Genomic DNA, 21499 nt, shown 5'->3' on the forward strand with positions numbered 1-21499 from the left:
TAAGAAATCTTTGCATTTTACCTCATTAAGGGCTCAACCCAGGGAAATTTACCCCTGCCAGGGGGCATGGTTCTGTAGTGGGCCATAGGGTTTCTCAACCTGCATTGGGACTTTCATCTCTTTCTCATTGTGTCTAGTATCCAGGTGGATGCCTGTAGGAGCAGTTGAAGAAGCTGAATTCCCAGGTGAGGCACTCTGTCATTGAAAATTCCCTTCCCTCTTCCTCTCACTTGCAAGATGAGCAACATAGGTGAGCAAAGAGCAGTCTTCTGGCATGCTGTGTGTTTAGGAACGGTAAGAGAGGGTGTTTCTACTAATATGAGGATATGATATTGATTATTTGTTTTTCCTATTATGAGATGTTGCTTCAGTGCCTTACTTTTTTTCCCCTGCAGATAGGAAACCTAGAAGCTGCTTCATAGAAAAGGATCCCCTTGCAACAGAGAGAGAAATCAAGCACCTTCTCTTTCCTTCTCTTTCTCATTGTCTGACACTATATTTTTTTAACCTTGTATTGTATAATAGCCTGAAGTTGTGTTTTCTGTCTTCACAGAAACTGAAGAATAAACTTTCTCAGCTTTTGCAGCTCATGGTTGGAGTCTGTGTTTACTTACACCACAAAGATCTGACTGCACACCCTTCCAGCTAAAATTTTTGGACAAAACTGTAGTCAAAGGCATTAAATAGCACATACTTCCTTCTCTATTTCTAATTCGGTTTGTGAACGGTGCATGTTTTCAAGGGGTTTTAAAGAAGTCTCTTACAGTCAGACTGCTGAGGGTCAAGTCATGTTTCCATTTGTGAAGCATTTGTTAACTTTCCAGCCTGCAGTTTTCTGAGATGCACCTTGTGAAGGAGCCTCCTCCCACTCGTTGCTCCCCATTGAGCAGCAATTGCCTTCCTGTCCCTCACCTGGACATCTCTGCACACTCCCTCTCTGTCATGGTGAGCTGTACAGATCCTTCTGTCCCGCTGACAGTGGTGAGGAGCAGTTTGCAGGGCTGTGGGGGAAGTGTGTGGCAGGGGAGTGCTGCAGCATGTTGCAGGTGCTGGGCCCACTGGCCCACAATAAACGCAGCCACTGCACCCAGGCGCTGGTTCCCACCTAAGGCTGTTCTCCAGCATCTGTAATGCACCTCTCAGTCTTTTGGTTCAGCACGGTAAAAATAGACATTTTGATTCCTCTCTCTGCAGAGGTAGTTTTATACTTTTGTAAAAGATAGGCTTCTGCAATCAGATTTTATTAAAAGCTCACTTTAATTTTTTGCTCTGAACCTGATTGCCACTTATGAGCAATTTCTCAGCAGCAGATATTACAATGAAATAACAGCACAACTCATTTTTTCTTACAGACAATGTAATCTGAGATGCAATACAGCCTATTTTTTATGTCAAAGATTGTTTTTTTATCCTTTTTCTTCCAGCTTTCCCAGTAATGTCAGAGGGCTTTGCTCAGGTCAAAGACTTTCTGTACTCATAGTACTCATTTTGTACTCTCTTTTTGTCATGATGTTCTGCAGTGTATGTGTATTCTGAATAATATATTCAGATTCTTAATCAAATGGGGGGGGAGGGACAAATTACAATGAGATTAATACAATAGCCTTCCACAACGGTGAGACAAAGAAATGTTTGTTTCAGTGCTTCAAAATTGATTTTATACAATGTGTAATTTCAGCTGATTGTGCCCATTACTTATTCACTGGCATCATAATAGTTGGAAATGAGTATATTTGTGAGTGGAAAATCGAAACAAATACTACACAAGTGAAATTTTAATTAGGAAGAAAACCCTGCATTTTCACTGCAGTACTATTTCTTTCCTGGTTATCATTTAACTTTGCAGATCTGTGCACTCAGTCTACTTTCCATGGACTTGAAACAAATACTTTGAAGGATGAGGAGTTATGAATACAAAATTTTCCTATTGCATCTTCCTTATCTTTATCCTTCTACAGCATGACTGCATTTTAGAGGAGGATGTATGCAGTGTATATTGGATTGGGCCCAGTGCCGGGTTGCTGGTCCACTGGGGTGAATCGATGGGCAAGGCTGCAGCATAAGTCTTTCAGGGGTGACATGTGGAAGGCTGTGTGTATGAAAGACCAGTGCTGTATTGCTGCTAGAACACCATCTCCTTTAATATTGAAGCTGAGAAACAATGATCTGAGCCAGCTCTACCTGCTCAGATCCTGGATCTGTGTAGCCCCAAATCCTGTCACTGAGGGTGTCTATCATGAGATGTGAAGGGAAGGATAACAAATAGGAAAGGAGTACATTAATGAGTCCTCCAGCATAGCCTTCCGCAGCCCGCGGCTTGGAGACCTCCTGAATCAGACGTTGTGTCTTTGGTGTTTCATAGTTTTCAGTGGCTTCTAATTCCATGGATTTGTCTTGTCCACTGGGATATCTCCAGCCTCCTGTGGCAATAAACTGAACAGTGTAACTACAGATCTGTCTGCATTTTATCACAGTAGTGCTTAGAGACTTCATGGTGCCTATGTCTTTGTGTTTGCCATCCAGTTTCAGACAAAAAATCAACAAACAGATGCAACTCTGGGGAATGAGAGGGAAAATAAAGAGTGTAATGGAAGAGTTTGTTTGACAGCTGAAACTTCCATGTCAGTATCAATCTGATTTCATTTTCCAAATATTCTGCCTAAGACCTCTTTCTCAAACTGTGAATCATTTCTTTCAGTTTTTGTAGAAGCACGTGATATTTATGAGGTTGGCTTCTCACTGCCCTCTGCCAATCTATCTGAGTCCACAACTCCTCCTCCATCAGGAGAGGTGCCACAAGGCAGGACCACAGGTAAAAGGGGTCACATTACACTTGTAGTTCACAGCACTTTAACTGCACCAAATACCGTCTTCCAGTTCCCTTCGTCTCCCATTTTTCTGCATTCACTCACTTATCAAAGTAGACAAATTCACAATGAATTTTCAACCTATTATTAAAAAGTTATTGCCATAGAACCTGTCCAATTGGATCAATCAACACCTTCCTGCAAGATGTTGAATAACTGTATAGTGAGAAGCTGATGGTTCAAGTCTCTCTTGAACCCTAGTGCGAGGTTTCATCCCCTAGTGCGCCACACTAGAGTTTGTGCATCATCCTTCCCTAAACGCCTAAACCAGAATAAATAAAAGACAATATTCACTGATAATGTGCAGCAATTTTGCTCTTGTTGATATGTTTTGCATAACTATATCTCTTCTCTTTCAATGGTGGCCTCAAGTTCTGCCAGGGGAGGTTTAGATTGGAAATTATGGAAATTTCTTCACAGAAAGTATGGCAAAGCATTGGAAGAGCAACCAGGCTGTCCAGGACAGTAGTGGAGTCACCATTCTTGGAATTGTTAAAAAAATATGTGGATGTGGCATTTGAGGACACAGTTTAAAGTGAACATGGTGGTGTTGCTGGGCTGATGGTTGGACTTGATGATCTTAAAGATCTTTTCCAACCTTAACAATTCTATGATTCTGTGACAGCCTTCAAGGGATTCAGGTAATCTATCTAGACTGGTTGAGCACCTCCACTCCACTGTGTATTTTCTTAATCAGCAAACAATTCACTGTGAAATAATTTCTTCATTCTATTAAAAATATCATCTGTTTTAAGAAAGTACTAAACACAAGTATTTTATTTTCATTTCCCTTATGGGAAGCAAAGTTTGATTTTGGTGAGTGATGGTTTGGGGGCAAGTTTGGTTTTTTTGTTCTTAAAATTTGTTTCTGTCAGTAATAAGGTTGCTTTGAGGCCAATAAAGGTGTCTTCCCACTTGCAGCTAACCTGAACATTCTTCTTGGTTTTCCGTTTGGATTGCGACTGGATATTTAGTGGAATATCAAACTACTGAGTCTGGACTCCAGAATATTCTGTACACCTCTCTGTGCAGTCTCAAGGCACACTGTAGCTCTGTATCTAAACCTGTGCACTACCTTTTTATTCTTGAACAGAGAATGTATTGTGTGACCACTTCCTCTCCAGTATATAATTGTTGTCTCTTCATCACTGAATTGTTAGTTGGCATTGATGATTACAAGACTTATGATGCAAATATCTTTAGACGCATTGGCAACCATGGAGTAGCAACAACTCAGTTTTGTGTCAGAAGTCTTGCAGGCTCCTGCCCTTCTGGAAGTGCAGTGGCAAAGAAATGTAGAGCATCCCTGCCTGCTTCAAACCCACATCAGACAGACACTGATATTATAGGGGAACATCAACCCTGGCAATAGTTTGTGGCGGTTCACTGTTTCAGGGATAATGTGTATAGCACCAGGAAATGCAGACAGGGAGTGTGTCTGTGTGCTGCAGCCTCAGGGTCTGCAGTAAGGCAGACTCACCCCTCCTGGCCTGACCACTGCTGCTGGCCGGTACCACTCAAGCAGTCTGACTTCTGCAACCAGCACTGCCTCACTCCTTCCACACTCTGATCCAAAGTCTATTGGCATAAATGGGATGTTATCCAGGGAGCTATGTTGAATCTGGAGCCTCCCCTTAGGCATGCTGTTTTCCTAAGGTGCAAAGTATTGACCTTCCATGTAAGTCTGACTGCAGAACAATCAGCTGAGAGTGGAACTGCTAACAAAGTACTGATATTTATTACCACTACTGAATATTATCTTCTCCATGTTATTTCTCAATAATTATTTCTCATGATATATTTCTCAATGAGTTTCTGCTACACCTTTTTTTTTAAACAGTCTTGTCAATTTGTCACTTTATGCCCTATTAAGTCTTCCATTTCCGCATATTGAACAAGGAAAGTAAAAACTTGCAGAAGGAAAAATAAATAAAATTAAAATTAAAAAAAGTGAGATTTCTTGAAAATCTCATTCTTTTGTTGGTATAAAACTGTACAGTATTTGAACTTGTTCACTTTAGCTTTTCAAAACAAGATTTTTATCTAACAAAAACATTTCACCTATCAAAAATATGTGTTGTTAAAATGTTTCTTTTTCTTTTCTAACAGAAACTTGTGCTTTTCTTTTCTCTACCTGAAATTTAATATCATCAGAACTTCGGAAGCTCTAACTTAGCAACACTTTAAAAAGATCGTAAAATAATTTTGTTCAAAATTGAACACTTGGGAAGTGAACATCATTCCAGCACATTATTGGTGAACAATTTTCCACAGATACCAAGTTCTACTCATCTCCAAAAAGCTGCACTAAATAAAGAGCCTTTTTCTTTACTGTGAAGAAAAGCTGTTCAAAAACTGTTTATGAGTCTTTTCCGTTTTCTTCAGGAGAGCGACAATTTAATTTGGCTACTAATTATTTAAGTGCCTAATCAGATAATTTTTTTAGAATCCTAATTTGTATTACAATTTGCAACCCCAGGCTATAGATCATATAAAACTTTTTAATACATATTCACCTCTCCTAGAATGTAATACATCACTTTCTTGCCTCTCGTGTGTGTGTGTGTGTGTGTGTGAGGCATTAAATTGTCTCCTGCAGGTGAGCAGAAAGGCAGAAGACAGTTTCCTGGAGGCGTTTGGGTTTTCCCACCCTTGTGCGTATTTCCATGGGGCTCTGCCCACTCTGGGAATGCCATTCCCTGTTCATCTCCATGTACAAATCTCTGAAAAAAAAAAAATTCCACTGCCGTTCCTGGGATGCATGTTTGGAAATAGGACATCTGTAAACACATTGTCATCTCGAGGCTTATTTTTCTGCCTGTAACTGCTGGTAGTGGTTCTGCTCCTCCAGGGAAGGAGGAGTAAGAACTGTGTATAATCCCTGACTGAAGTTCATAAAGGTTCATTTTCCCGCTTTGGAGGAACCAAGCTGATGTCAGCATTGTTGGCAAAAATTAATTTTATAGTTGTATCTTCTTATTTTTATAATTTAATGTTCTAATCATGGTTACAAATTAATTAAAGTTTTTTTTTATTTTCAAACCTCTTGAGCACTCTCTTGGAAATACTTTGTAGTAGTAGGGGAAATAAGCTATAAAACAGAAAGAGTGATAAAAACCTATTGCATGGACAGTTTTTGCTGATTAAGTAAATCTGACAAGGAGACTCTAGTGGTCAGTGATGTGTTTGTGCTAGACTCATTGGTCCTTTTATCTTTACATGTTTAACTAATACAAATATATTTTCTGTTTCTTAGGAGAGCACTCGTCTCAGGGGAAGAATAAAACTCGGCAACTCTTCACATCTCAGCAATAAATATGTAAGTTTGTAGCCTTAGTCTTACATCCGCTAATGTTAGTGTTTGTTAGTCTCTCTAATACTTTTTAGTCTCAGTATGTGCCATGTAACTAAACAAAAAGGTTAAAAATGAAAAATAAAATGAGCAATGACTTCAGTTGGTAGCAACCTCAAGGAAAAACAGCTTAAACAAAGCTCGACTTGAGCATATCATCATGACCAGAGAGCCAGGCCAGTGGAGGGGGGGAAGCTGCCACCTCAGAGATAGACCTTTATAGGCAGAGCATGTGACTTAAACTGTTCAGCATTTCCTAGGTGTACTTCCCTGGGTGAATTTTCTTTCTGTTTGTGTGAGAAGTAAGAGATTTTTAAAGGCAGTTAAAAAAAAAAAAAAGAAAAAGGTTAAAAATTTTTAAAGGCAGTTAAAAAAAAAAAAAAGAAAAAGGTTAAAAATTTTTAAAGGCAGTTAAAAAAAAAAAAAGAAAAAGGTATTTACTATCCAGAATTTTTTTGCTCCTTTTTTTTTTTTCCATGAAAAATCTGTATCTTTTTCACTTCATGCAAATGCCAGCACTTTTATTGAGGTGGTTTATTATGGCTTGAAATCCTTGGTGGTTAACATGCATGGCAGGTGTTGGATGGTATTTTTACGTGTGAGAGGGCAAAGACCATCAGAGCACCCCTGAAACCCACTGTTTGTGATGTGGGTGCTGCATTTTCCTTCACGCATGAAGCTTTCTCAGGCACCACAGTATCCACTTCCCATGGAGTTGCTTCCATCACTTGTGGTGAAATGGGGTCTTTTGCTGAGGGTGAGAGAAGGAAGCAGGTGTGGGAAGGGTCCTTTAGCCTGGGTAGGGCAGGGAGGCTGAGGAGAAGGATGGCCTGAGGACCTGAGTGTCACAGCATATGTGGGATGGACCAGACAGAGGCAGCTATGTTGGGCTCAGACAAAGCACAGTCTGCCACCATCACTTTAGAATGAAGCCCCTCCAGAATGGATCCCATCACCCTCCACTGAGAAATATCTGGTTGACCAGAAATGTGAAGAACGTCTTTCATGGTTTTGACCTATTCTTATTCCCCCCGGATGAAGAAACTGAGCTTTCCCGATGCTAGCAGTAAGGACAAATTAACCTCCTTGTTTCTTCAATTAGAGCAAGAAAATGAAATTTTGCCTACATTACTGAAAACCCAAAGGTGGTTCTGTTTGTGTGGGGGCAGGACAGTGGCCTGGACAGTGGATTTAATCCTGATTGCCTACCCAAATCAGATTTATTCCATGCCTTCCATTTTAGCTTACTCTTATGTTTCTAAATATGTTACCTGGAATAATAATGTATAGATACTGTTGTCATTTCAGATGTGAAGCAGCCTGTTTTATCACAATGTGCAGGAATATACCACCAAAATTGCAGTTCCATGGGAAATGTGGACCAGCTGAAGCTTTTTACCAGACAGGACACTTGTGTTAATGACCAGCTCTTGACTTCTCAAGTGTCTTCTGTCCCTTCTGGAATATGTAATTTTTTTGAAGGCTTAATAACTGGTATATCATATGTATTTATTATTTTCACATATAGTAAAAGTAGGGAAACAAGGTTGACGAGAATGTAAAAATCAGGTGGTTTACATAGTACTTACTAAAAATGTTTTCTGCACATACAGGGAGGAATATGTCAGCATACTTTGTTGAACTTACAGTACCTAGGGTTCTTTCAATTGTATGTAGCAAAATACAAACAAGGCCTGACCCTTGAAACAGTACTGGGCAAATAGCCACTATGAAAATTAATTCAGTGATTTCCATGAGACTCCTCACTGTAGCACATGCTTTGCTTGTCATAAATGTTTACAGGGTGGGATGCCTGGGTGGAATGCTGAAGTGTGTGCTTTTTTCTGTTAAGGGGGGAATATACCTTGCACTGAGGCTCTTTGAAGTTCTGTAAATTACTGAATATGATCCTTGTAATGTAACAGGCAACAGAGTTTATTTTCACCTGTTCCTTGGCTAATTGCATTATGTGTGCTACAAATATGACTTCTATATAGCCTGGGGCACACTGTGGGAATCAGCAAGACAAGCAATTTTACAGATGAACCTTCTTCCCTGTGTTCTGAGTAATGTATGGGATTCCTGTAGGTTACTGAATAACTCTGGAAGTTTAGGGAGTGTTTCAAGTGCTCATTAAAGACACTCTTAACTTGTACAGAGCTGGCAATTCCAAAATATCAAGTAGTGCTCATACCTGCATGTATCCTACTTTTCTAGAACTATAAATGTTTGAAAATTATATTACTGTGAGCATCTGCTCAGTTTGAATCCCTCGATTCTTGTTAGTGTCCCAAGAACTTCCGTTACTTTACTGGGGAATGGAAAGAAGACAGCTGGTGGCCTAAGGGCAGGACCAAGATTCAGGATGATGATCTACGTTTTTATACCTAGTGATACAATGCTTTTGAGAAACTTCTCTCTCCAATTCCCTTTGCTGAAATTTTAAAACTTACCTACCAGTATGGTAAGAGATTGAGCAGAATTATTAATTCATGTTTATATACAAATCTCAAAAGGGTTCATTTCCCTGTGCTTGACCATTGCTCTTACACTTTGGTGGGTCTAATAATCCTCTTTCTTAGCGGCACCATGAGAAATATCTGATGAACCTCTGTAAAAGATGGGGAACAAACAAGTGTCCTCCATGCTGCAGCTGAACTTATGTGGTTCATTCAGGTATTCCTGAATCACCTGGGTTCCTCAGAAGCAGAGAAGTCTTGGATACCTACTTTGGAAAGGTCAGGCCATCTAAAATATGCTAGTTGGCATCTGCAGCTATTCAGATTCCTGATTGATGAAGTTTTCCTCAATAAGAGCAATCATTGCGGATTGATTTTCATGTTGATTAAAAAAAAAATATTTTGTAACATGTTGCATCATAGCGAAAGGACAGTAGAAAAAAGCAGAGAAAGATTGTGAAATATAACTTTGTGTGTGTGTGCAAAATTTGTTCAGAAACTACCACAGTGTGTCAAGAAAAAAAATTATTTCTGCCTATTAAAAGTTATTATCTTTATTAAGTGGCTATTCTTTTTGTCTTTGCAGAAATGCAATCCATTACCCATACCTAGTGCAACTGTTGTCCATTATTCTGCACTCCTAAAGCACAGAGTTGAACTCTTTACAATGAGCCTAGAGAGCAGACATTAGATAATCTGGGCATAATGGTGGCAGGGACACCACGAAACCTTGCAGAAGGCATGCTGGGAGTGGCAAGTGGAAACATCCTCATTACAGTCAGTGATGGGGAGAGAGCGAGGCTCTCTGCAAATCTTGGTACTGGAAAAGTGAAAATCACCAAAACTGGAAGGTGTTCAGACTTTTCATGATAAGGGGCATGGCAGAGCACCAAGTTCTCATCAGAAGGCTGGGAAAAGTCTCTCAAAGGAACTGGCTTGTGTGAGTGTGTATGAAGTAAAAGAGGAGAGTTTGGTGGAGGGTAGAAATGAAGCAAACCTGAGATCCTCTTAACCCCTGAAATGACAAAACTTGTCATAAAGGGAAATGTATGACCTTCCATTCTTGTTAAGAATCAGGAGGAAGGGGAAGCAGCAGCACCATCAGGATACTTCCCTTTCCAAAACCCCCAAAGGTTTTTGTGGTTTTGGAATGACTCCAACCCATTGAAGAGGAGTGAACCATTTAACTTCACACCTGTGCACAGCAGAGAGAGGCATAAAGCACATCAGTCTCACTGGCTCGGAACAGGGAGGCTATCCCAGAGCATCTCTGGGACTCTTCAGCTGCCAGCAGCCCTCTGCTGACCCCAGGATCTGGCTTTCCTGCTGTTCCCTGTGGTGACAATACTGCCATTCACAGCCTTCCCTTCAATTTTTTGGGCAAGAGGTCAGTAGAGGGTGCTGGCTATTGAATTGCTGTTGGATTTCTGCAGCACCAGAGCACTCCTAGGAACTTGCTCAGCGGAGCATCCCTGGCTTCAATGCTACACCCTGGTTGTGCTGGGCCCCTCCAGCACACTGCCTGCAGCAAAGCACACTCCTCAGGAAGCTTTAAACTTACATCTCAGGACCTCTCTGGCACCATTAATTATGGCTCCTCAATTTATTCAAATTAGGACTCTATATCTAATAAAATAAAAGAACTTAAAGATTACTTTATTGATTTCCAATTGAGGCAGCTTTTCCGTTTATGGACAAGGGCAATCTATAAAACACAGGCTTTAATTAACCCTGGTGAATACAGCTGATGTGAAATGTCAATACCCTCAAAATATTCAGCACAGACAGTTGAAGGATCTTCTCAGCTCCCTCATATCCACCCTGCACATTCCCCTGGGTGAAGAGCCACAGCAGAGGCACTTCCCTATTGGGCTACCCTGCAACAGGGACAGAAACCTCTGCTACCACAAGCATCTATTGCTGCCAGTGTTGGCTATGCCTGCTGACATGCCTGTCTGTTTGCCTTCATCTAGAGGATTGGACTAGACCTTTGAAGGTCCCTTCCAACCCAAGTCACTCTTGTTCTCCCATGGCTTTGCAGGTAGGCAGGACAAAGACTCACAAGGAACCTTTCATTCTCTGACTGTCACATTGTGGCTGCTGCATTGTGCTGGGCCTGTTCCCTGCAACAGCCTCCTGTAATTTAAGGCTTTGCTGCATAGAGTTTAGGCAGTTACTTGAGGTAAAAGCTACTGAGGTGCCTAAGCAGGGCAGCCCCATCACAAGCTCTGATGCACTTCCACACTCTCACGGGTGGCAGAATTCATTTTTTTCGTCAGCAGCACATGATCCAGACTTTTTATCCTCTCCTTTTTGTCCCCACAGGAAGACCTTCCAGAGGAGAAAAAAAAAAACCAAATGCACTTTCTGCACAGCTCGTGCAAACTTGGGGGGTTGTGTCACACCCATCCCACTCCCTTGGTTTCTGCCTTTGCTCCACCACTGCTGTTGTTCCCTGTGCTGTGGGACAGACTTCAAATGGTCCTGTCCTTCAAAACCTGCCCCAGGGATTTGAACCTGCAGCATCTTTTGGGGAAAAGAAAGAATCAGCAATCAGGACCTCTGGCTGGCCAAAGGTGAAACAGAAACTTGCCTGTGGAAAAGTGTGTCTCACTGCCTCACATGGCAGGGCTTCTGCAGCAGAGATGCCGGCTTTTGGGGCCTATCCTGGTTTTAGCTAGGGTGGAGTTAATTTCTTCTCAGTAGCTGTTACAGTGCTGTGTTTTGAATTCAAAATGAGAATGCCATTGAGAACACACTTGGTTTTTGCTAAGTCTTGCTTATCCTAACTCAAGGGCAGTTTTCTTCCCCTTGTCTCATGCTCTGCCAGTGGGAGGGAGCATAGCTGGGACAGGCCACCTGAACTGACCAAAGGGATATTCCACACCATAGAACATCATGCCTGGTATATAAACCAGGAGCAGTTACCCAGAAGGGGGACTGAGCTGTGTTCGGAGAGTCTGGCGTCAGTCAGCGGACAATGAGCAATGGTATTGTGCACTACTTGTTTGGTTTTTTAAAATATCCTTATTATTATTTACCATTATTATTATTATATTTTCAATTATTAAACTGTTCTTATCTCAACATACAAGTTTTTTTCAATTCTCCTCCCCATTCCACCAGGGGTGTGGGGAAGAGGGAGGAGAGGGGAGGAACTGAGCAAGCGGCTGCATGGTGCTTAATTTCCATCTGACAGGGCCACATCACAGCACACAAGGGAACAGCACTAAATAGCACAACTACAGAACTCACTCCCACAAAAAAAAAAACAAACCAAAAAAACTACTAAATAAAACTGGTAGGGAAGAAAGAGCTATGTGGGCAAAGAGCATTTTGCTAGTTTTCATCTCTGCTTTCCACTGTGCATTTATTTTCTCTAGATTTGTGGCTTTCTGATAGAAAGGCAACTCTGTTGTTGTGTTCTTTTTTATTATTAACAACTTTCACCTTTCTCATTACATCAGTAGGACACTTCCTCGGTCAGGGCTGCTGTTTCTCTAATGAACATGGCTCATTTGTCTGTCTCCCTCCCTCTCCACTCTGCTTTTTGTCTGCTTGCTCTTTGGGTAGTAATTTGGTGTGTTGAGCTCTCACCACCTCCGCTGCCCCTGGGGCTGGAGTTCTGACGATGCTAAACAGTTAAAATGCAATGCAATTACAGGCAGTGCAGAGTAGCAGAGAATAAGCCAGCAAAAATTCAGCCGGGCATAATGCTGCAGAGACGGTGTGCCTGTCAGTCTCCAACTCCAGGAGATAATTTGGGCTTTTTAAGAAGCAATAATTGAGCCTCTTGCATATGCCACAGTTATGAACTAGTCAAAAGCCTGTTTGCTCTGCAGCCGAGAGCACCAGATGGATTGAATAGTCCCTGCAGTTCTTCAGGGGTGCCAGCTTTACACTTCAAGAATTTCAAGCTCCTGTAGTTGTAAGTTATTCCTTTGACAGCTTTTAGGCATAAGAGTGCCTTGTCTGAATTTAGCTGGCAAAGTGAGGGAGGAAGGATGAGGAAGAGTTTGTCAAATGAAGCCCAGAGCTGAATTTGGTTGCTCACATCGTCCTAAGAAAAACCCACATGAGAGAGAATACCATCTCTTACCCTCAGGCCTCAGATTATGGCAAGTGCAGGATGCGGCCACAGGTGCCCCATGCCATCCAGTTTGATCACACTCAGACCCTTTCAGTCCTGTTTTCATTAATTCCACATGCATATTTCCAAAGAAGACTCAGTGCTGTGAAGCTCAGCAAAGAGCTGCTACTAGAAACAAAGTAAGAGGAGGGAGACTTTTCCCCTGGGATTTAGCAGCTGACCTCAGTAGAGGACGCACCCAATGCAAAGGGCAAAGAGGAGGTGATTGCAGGTGTCTGCAGCTGCTTTGCTGACCATCAGGGATGATTGGCCTTGCAAGTCAAATCCCAAGGGTGAGCTACAGAAATCTCTAAAAGATTACCAAAAGAAGCCCCCAAAAGATTATATTCTTGACTAACGATAATTTGTACTAGTCTCACTGAGGATTGCATTTCATTTCTTATGTCAAAATGTGCCTTTACTTGACTCGAGCAAAGGTTATGGCTTCAGATATTTTTCCCAAAATCTTCACAGGGAAGTGCAGGTAGATAGTCTATTAAAGAAATACATATTAAGACTGTTCAGAGTAAGTAAATGCACTTTTGAACCCCTCTGATGGTAGGCAGTAGTGAGTGGCTTGTTCTGCAGAACAAAAACCCAGGCATGTTTCTTATTGCTGGGGCTACTTTGCTTTGGCTGATTTGGAAATGTAGGTTCCGCTTAACCCTGCAGTTACAGAAAAGTCCACCTTTCAACACCTTTTAGTCCCAAAAATATGGACAGGTACATGCTGTCAGCACTTGCTGACCATGTCCTGTGTATCTCCCTGTGACTAATGGGGATATTTGCTGCCACCCAGCACTCTGGGTTCACATCAGCACTCTGGATCTAGGAACCACTGCTGGCTCCTCACTCCCTCTGGAGACAATTTGCTTTTGCAGTAGGAAAGGTAAATGGTGATGATGGTGATGATGATGATGATAGTGATGGTAATGGCCATGGTGGCGATGCACTCCCCGGCGGTTGCTTTAGGTCTTTGCTTCACTGCTTTTGCTCACTGCTCTCTTCTGTTCTGCAGGACAAATGCAGCAGTTCACAGTGCTACAGCAGTTCACAGCGCTACATTCTTGCGATTGCCTTGAAGCTTACAGGCTTTTCAGAAGAGGAAGAGCTTCACATAAGCTGACAGTGCTGCTGTCATCAGCTGACAGTGGAACATTATAACCATTGTAACCATATATAAACATAGCAAGGAGCAGCTTGGACCATAAACAAGCTCTCTAGATACCTACCAGTTACTCTCAAAGAAAATAGTTTTCTTTGGATGTGTGTGCAACCTGCTGCTCTTTCAATCTACAGAGCACAGAAATTACAACATCCACCTGAGTGCCTGCTGAGAAATAGAAGGCCTCTCATCCCAAGCACTGCCTGTTTCTTTTCTCCCATACAACACACACTGGTCACAAGAACTACCAGGTTTATGCCTTTAGCACCTTTCCACCAAAGTCAATGACTACACTATGGTGAAAAGAATGAGCACTTCTGACTGGTCAAACCAAGAGTGTTATTTCCACCTACTGAAAGATGTCTCTATCCACCAGCAAAGTCCAACATAGATGAGCAGACACACTTGACTAACTTTAGGTTAATCAACACTTTATTTATAATTAAATTCAGGAAAAATGGAACTATATACAAGAATAACTATATACATGAAGGAAAAGGTCTTTACATGGCCTATCCCCCAAGATCCATCTGAGTCTGTCCTGAGAAATAGAAGTGCTCATATATAAATGGAATGATACTGTTCATGAGTGAGTTCTGTCCTGCAGATTGGACATGTGTTGGCAGTCTCAAGGGCAACAGGGAGGCACTGACTGCAGAAGACATGGCCACACTGGGTTGACAGAAACAGTCGTTCACTTTGCAGAATCTGAAGGAAAGAAAACCACAGCATGTATTGGGAGGAAAGAATTCCAACTTGCTGCTCTGTTGGCAGCAGAGAAAGGAGACTTGGAATATTTGGAATCAGTCCATTACTGCTAGAATGATGAGGGACCCAGAGAGCTGCCAGTGCCATCTTGGTAGGGGTTTCTCTCTCTGTGTACAGCACCAAGAAGTGCCTTGTGGAGCTTCACAGCAAGGCTTGTGCTTCAAGGCAGCTGCCCATAGCAGGTCACATAAGACAACTGAATTGCACAGCTCCCCCTCTGCCCCCTCCTCTCTCCAACAAAGCAGAAAGGATGACAACACGTGAATCCTTACCTCTGAGTAAAAATCCATGCAAATCGGACACCTAATGGTACCCTCTGGCCATGCCCTAGAGAGAACAGAACCACAAAGAACATGCACCCATTAATATCACTGCGCATCGAGGGTTACCAATATATAAAATGTCATATAATCATCTGACTGCACTGACTGGCCATAGTCCATTTGATTTGAAGAACCCTGCAAATCTTTAGCTCTCTGTTTGCTGCATGTAATGAGGAGTTTGGATCTCCCTGATCTAAAGGAAACAGCATCTTGGTTTTCATGAGGAAAAAGGTGCAGTCAGTCACCCTGCTCTAGGACTTGAAGTAACAGCAACCTCTAGCGCTGGGCAGTCAGTGTATGGCAGCATTAATCTCCAACAGGTCATCAATAACAGTTTTGTAACTAAAGCATAGAGCTGTCCTCTGGGAACTATTAATTGCAGAAGAAAACAGGGCCTGATGCTACAGAGTAACACTGCAGACAGCCTTGACAAGTCCAGCACCAGGAAGGACCCTTTGGTCAATGTTAAATGCAGCAGCACCAAGCTCTTTCAGCCTGGGCTAAACAAAGCAGGAAAGTGCACTCAGTAGCAGAGAAGCTTGAGACTCAAGGAACAAAATATTCCTTTTTTTATATTAACCAAGCGGTGGGATTTGTTCACTGACATACTTAAGCAACCAACACTTAAAGATTTACAAATCCAATGGCAAAATGCATTATGGTTTAGAAGAGTAGAAGCCCTTTAGGTGGTGCATTTAAGGCCTGACACCCAAAAGTACCATACTCAAGTTCTCTCCTACATTGCCTTTTATCAATCCAAAAGGTTCAAATATTAAAACCTGCATGGAATTTGCCCAGCTGCTGCTTCCGATCCCATGATGCCAAGCCTCATCAACACCAATTTCCATATCTGACATCACTACTAGAGCTTGGTAGGAAAAGCAAACGCAATACTTTTTGAGCTATGGCCTGTCATTAATCCCCCTTTCTTGCCATACCCCCATACTTGTCTTTAAGGTTCTATGCAAAGTTGTGCATCTGCCTTGGGCTGCCTTTTTCTCCTGAAGTGCAAATGGTATCATTTGATCATCATGCAACACAGGAGAAAGAGGGAAATAAGTAGAGTAAGTGAAGGCTTCAAAGATAAGCCAGGCCATAGCAGTATAACTTCATCCTGCCCCTGTTAAAAAAAAAAAAAAAAAAAAAAAAAAGGCAAAAAATTCAGTCACATACACATCATTATCTATCGCTTCATCTTCATCATTGCTACCCAGTACAGAGCTGTCTGACTGTCGCTGGCTTCTTAGTGTAACGTTTCTCCTTTGTTGTTCATATTCTGTAATTTAATTTTGATAAGTTAGATCTATTATTCTCTCCCTGAAACTATGCTTGAAATGTATTATTATAAATAGTCTATAATGGTTCCTATTCAGCTGGGTTAAAAGCAATCTTAAACAAATTAGTTTCTTAAATATTAAGGCTAAACCCTTCCAGACATTGTGACTCTTCTGCTACAGACTGACACAAAACATTTGCTGTGTTCACTCTACAGATAGCTAAAAATATGACCTGAGAGATTCTCAGTGTCTTAAGTTCCATAGAGTTGCACTACCTGTAAATAAATTTGCCCTATAAAGGGCAACTCCTTCCCCAGTTTTTACTAACAGGGTCTGCTGCGATCCTGTGGTGAGGAAGGGCAACAATTGCTGTCTGATGGGGAAGAGAGAGGTCTGCAGTCAAGTTTCGAAGGAGCACAGCAACTTAGCACATACACAACAAAAAAACCTGGAAAAACAGAGTGCTTTGTTCAGAAAGTTTCATAAGGGATGGAAGAGATGCTTAAATCTAAAACTGTTCATTCTAGAGGTGCTGTGCTTCCTCATTGCTGTATGATGCTAAACCGTTGCACTCTTTTCGTCTGCATTAAACCAGACCTCACCACTCAAAGGAAGTTTCTATCCAATGTGTCTTGTTAAGGACAATCCTTGGAAATTATAAAAAGACTTGAAGCAGTGTTTCCTTAGAAATTGTAATCATTTCCCTCCTGAGTTAAGGTAACTTGAAAATGGAGTTATATTGCCCAGTTTCAAGGGAAATCAATTTTTAATGGCCTGGTCTGTAAAATCCAGAGGGTTAAGAACTGCTGTTTGATTTTTAACTCTCAGAAACTGCAGGTAACAATGATCTCTGCTACTCCAGTGTCCATGTAACAATAATCAAGTACTAACCAATTACAATTACAGAAAGTTTCACCAAATTAAAATTTCTTCCTGCATAAGTATTCAGCTACAACTTTTATTGCAAGGACTTTCCACTGTGTCTGATAGTGGCTTCCAGACAAAGATTGGATGCTTTCTTTAAGACACTGGCCAGAGGCTTTAGCACTGTCCTTTGCCTTTCGCTAACAGTTTCAATCCCTGCTGCTAGAGTTTCTTGGAAAAGACAAACAAAAAATAATGATTAAATTTAAGACAATTCCATTATCAACTGTAAAACATTAACTCACCTTCAAGAAGCTTCATCAATACATGTGTGAAGGGAGAGAAAAGAAAATACAATTAGATGTTGTTGTGAACTCCTGATGTTGCATGCAAACAGCAGTTCAGCAATGCATTTACAGTGAGGAATAAATGGTTATTGCCCTCTTGTTTTGGGTAAGAATGTTCAAAACAGGAGTCAATTAGCTGCTGTGCTGAAAACAAATAAATAAGTGGGTCCTGTTGGTTCTCCTTCCACTGCTGCAGTGGGGTAGAAATAAAGGCAATATAGGAAGAACCTGAACACTCCTCTCCCTGCTCCCCTGCTTCAGTTCCCTAGCTGGATTTAGGCTGGAGGTGTTTGTTTCCTTCTTTCTTGCCCAAATAGGCAAATTCAGCTGTGATAGCCACAAACACTTTGTGTAAGATGAACAGCTGCTGAAGAAAGGAAACCACAACAGGGACTGGGACGAAAGAATTCCTGTTGGCTGCTCCGTTGGCACCAGGCAAACAAGATCTGCAATTTGGAGTATCTGCAATCTGTCAGTCACTGCTAGAACTATAAGGAATCCACTGCCATCGTGGAAAGGGTTTCTCCCTCTATGTACACCATAGCATCCCACATAAGACAAGAGTTGCACAAGTCTCCCTATGCCTCGTTCCCCCTCCCACAAAGCAGAAAGGATGACAACATGTGGATCCTTACCTCTGAGTCCTCATTCACCCAAAACAGAGAACTTGCAGGGCCTGTTGGCCATATGCTAGAGAGAACAGAATCAGAAAGAACAGGCAGACATTAATTTCACCAGGGTTAATTAATTGCATCCAGGGTTACTGATAAATAAAATCTCAGAAAATTAAAACATCTGCTGTTCTGATTTAGCAACATCCCAGCCCAGCAACACAATCATTTGAAGAATTTTTATGTACTGTAGTGTAGCTCAAGTCATTCTGTAAGAAACACTCAATAAGGATGTCATGAATAGAGGAGAAAAAGTTTTCTGATGTATTTTGCTGGTTAGTTTTTTTTTAATTAGTTCTCTTCCAGACAGGCCACTATATTTCAAGTCAGATTTTTTCACACAGGATCAAGCAGACCCCAAAAGCTTGGGAAAAACAGGTTTCTACTGTAGAGCAGAAATTGGACTTTAGAGAGAGACTTTCTCACATACTCATCGTAATCTCCTTGTTCCTCTTCATTGTCACTCATCAGTAGCACTGCTGAATTATCTGCTGCTCTGAAAAAACGTGGGTATTGCTGGCTCTGCTGCCACTGCTGCAATGGGGTAGAAATGGAGGCAGCTTAGGAACCACCTGAACACCCTCTTCCCTGCTCCCGTTTAAGTTCCCTGATTGGTTTTGTGCTGGAGATCTTTCTTTCCCTCTTTTTCCCCTAAACAGGCAAATTTGGCCGTGGTAGCCATAAATACTTTGTGTTAAATGAACAGCTGCTGAAGAAAGGAAATCACAACAGGAACTGGGAGGAAAGAATTCTACTTTGCTGTTCTGCTGGCACGAGGCAGACAGGACTTGGAGTATCTGCAATCTGTCAGTCACTGCTAGAACTGTAAGGAACACAGATTTTCCAGTGCCCCAGGGGAAAGGGTTTCTCTCTCTACGCACACCTTCAAGAAGTGACGTGGGGAGACATGGTAGTATGAGCTCTGAAGCAAGGTCTGTGCTTCCAGCCAGCTCCCCACAGCATCCCACAAAAGACAACTGAGTTGCACAGCTCCCCCTCTGCCACAAAGCAGAAAGGATGACAACATGTGGATCCTTACCTGTGAGTCCTCATCCACCCAAACCAGAGAACTAAATAGACTTGCTGGCCACGTGCTAGAGAGAATAGAACCAGAAGGAACATGCAGACATTAATTTCACCATCCATGAAGGGTTACAGATACATAACTGGTCAGAAATTAAAACAACCCCAACTGTAATTTAGTAACATCCCTGCCCAGCAACACACTAATTCCCAGAGCTTTTATGTACTGCAAGAATTTCAGCATATAGCAAGCCATTCCGTAAGAAACAATGATGTCATGAACAGGGAAGAAATGTTTCTGCAGGATTTTCTTTAATTACATCTCTTCCAGACATGCCATTATATTCCAGGTTGAAGGTTTTGCACAGAATCAAACAGAATCCAAAAGCTTGAGAATAATCTGTTTGTACTGTATATCAGAAATTAGACTTTAGACAGTCACTTTATCTGTCACATACCCATTATTGTCTCTTAGTTCCTCTTCGTCATCACTCATCAGTAGCACTGCTGAATTATCTGCTGCTCTGAGAAAACGTGGGTATTGCTGGCTCTGCTCCTGCAATAGGGTAGAAATGGAGGCTTAGGAACTTCCTAAGTTACTAAATGGAGGAGAATCTTAGGAACTACCAGAACACCCTTTACTCTGTTCCCCTGTTTCAGTTCTCTAATTGGATTTAGGCTGGAAGTATTTCTTTCCTACTTTCTCCCCAGATAGGCAAATTCAGTTGTGATAGCCACAAACACTTTGTGTAAGATGAACAGCTGCTGAAGAAAGGAAACCACAACAGGGACTGGGACGAAAGAATTCCTGTTGGCTGCTCCGTTGGCACCAGGCAAACAAGATCTGCAATTTGGAGTATCTGCAATCTGTCAGTCACTGCTAGAACTATAAGGAATCCACAGATCTGACACTGCCATCGTGGAAAGGGTTTCTCCCTCTATGTACACCACCAAGAAATGACTTGGAGGGTCATGCAAGTTGGACCATCGCAGCAAGGTCTGTGCTTCCAGCCAGCACCATAGCATCCCACATAAGAGTTGCACAGCTCCCCCTTGGCCTCGTTCCCCCTCCCACAAAGCAGAAAGGATGACAACATGTGGATCCTTACCTCTAAGTCCTCATCCACCCAAAACAGAGAACTTGCAGGGCCTGCTGGCCATATGCTAGAGAGAACAGAATCAGAAAGAACAGGCAGACATTAATTTTACCATGCATCCAGGGTTACTGATAAATAAAATCTCAGAAAATTAAACATCTGCTGTTCTGATTTAGCAACATCCCAGCCCAGTAACACAATCATTTGAAGAATTTTTATGTACTGTAGTGTAGCTCAAGTCATTCTGTAAGAAACACTCAATAAGGATGTCATGAATAGAGGAGAAAAAGTTTTCTGATGTATTTTGCTGGTTGATTTTTTTTAAATTAGTTCTCTTCCAGACAGGCCACTATATTTCAAGTCAGATTTTTTCACACAGGATCAAGTAGACCCCAAAAGCTTGGGAGAAACAGGTTTCTACTGTAGAGCAGAAATTGGACTTTAGAGAGAGACTTTCTCACATACTCATCGTAATCTCCTTGTTCCTCTTCATTGTCACTCATCAGTAGCACTGCTGAATTATCTGCTGCTCTGAAAAAACGTGGGTATTGCTGGCTCTGCTGCCACTGCTGCAATGGGGTAGAAATGGAGGCAGCTTAGGAACCACCTGAACACTCTCCTCCCTGCTCCCGTTTAAGTTCCCTGATTGGTTTTGTGCTGGAGATCTTTCTTTCCCTCTTTTTCCCCTAAACGGGTAAATTCAGTTGTTATATCCACAAACACTTTGTGTTGGGTTAACAGCTGCTGAAGAAAGGAAACCCCAAACTCAAACATGCTTTTGGTGTAGCTGGAGCTGAGTCATGCAGATTCTGTCATAAAGTTTGAGGCCTTTTCTTTGCAAAGGCTCAGGAATAGTCCTATCAGGAGATACCTTCGTGCTATGCCTGCTGCATGTTCTTTTCGTGGCAGCAGTGGCATCCCAAAACCAAGGAAATAAACTACACTGTGGGCTGGATCAAAGACTATTCTTTCAAATCGCAAGAAAATTGAAAAGAAAAATAAGTGACTTTTTTAAAGACTTCATGGAGTAATAAACAGGACCAGTTCGTACCCCAGTCAGCTGCACGTGCACTTGGCACCTCAGTGACAGGAGTACCTTTAACTGATGTTGCAGCTAAATGCTTCTTATTTGGGAAGTCAGAGACTTCTTGTCCTTT

General features: G+C 41.8%; 1 protein-coding gene and 1 long non-coding RNA gene across 7 annotated transcripts in view; one reads left to right on the forward strand and one right to left on the reverse strand.

Moving 5' to 3' along the window:
• Positions 1 to 9235, forward strand: part of EMCN (endomucin) — a 55642-nt gene extending 46407 nt beyond the window's left edge. For 3 of the 6 annotated variants that reach the window (XR_007904981.1, XR_007904984.1, XR_007904982.1), the window contains exon 12: positions 138 to 2676. Coding sequence is in view for 2 of the 6 variants with exons in the window: in XM_051790506.1 (XP_051646466.1) it covers positions 2699 to 2812; positions 6124 to 6182 (173 nt within the window). In the remaining 4 variants the exon portion in view is untranslated. Of the gene's footprint in view, positions 1 to 137; positions 2677 to 2698; positions 2813 to 6123; positions 6187 to 7527 lie in introns of those variants that run through there. The other 3 variants (XM_051790506.1, XR_007904983.1, XM_051790507.1) reach the window with 3 other exon arrangements.
• A 5242-nt stretch (positions 9236 to 14477) lies between these two features.
• On the reverse strand, positions 14478 to 16571 carry LOC127472375 (uncharacterized). Its single transcript, XR_007904989.1, has 3 exons — positions 16237 to 16571; positions 15013 to 15067; positions 14478 to 14680 (listed from the first exon to the last, which is right to left on the reverse strand). It is a non-coding gene; the product is annotated as an uncharacterized LOC127472375 (long non-coding RNA).
• Positions 16572 to 21499: the final 4928 nt, after the last annotated feature.

This window comes from Manacus candei, unplaced genomic scaffold, assembly GCF_025592945.1.
Source record: "Manacus candei isolate 608988 ecotype Guabito, Panama unplaced genomic scaffold, ASM2559294v1 h1tg000028l, whole genome shotgun sequence".
NCBI classification, from domain to species: domain Eukaryota; kingdom Metazoa; phylum Chordata; class Aves; order Passeriformes; family Pipridae; genus Manacus; species Manacus candei.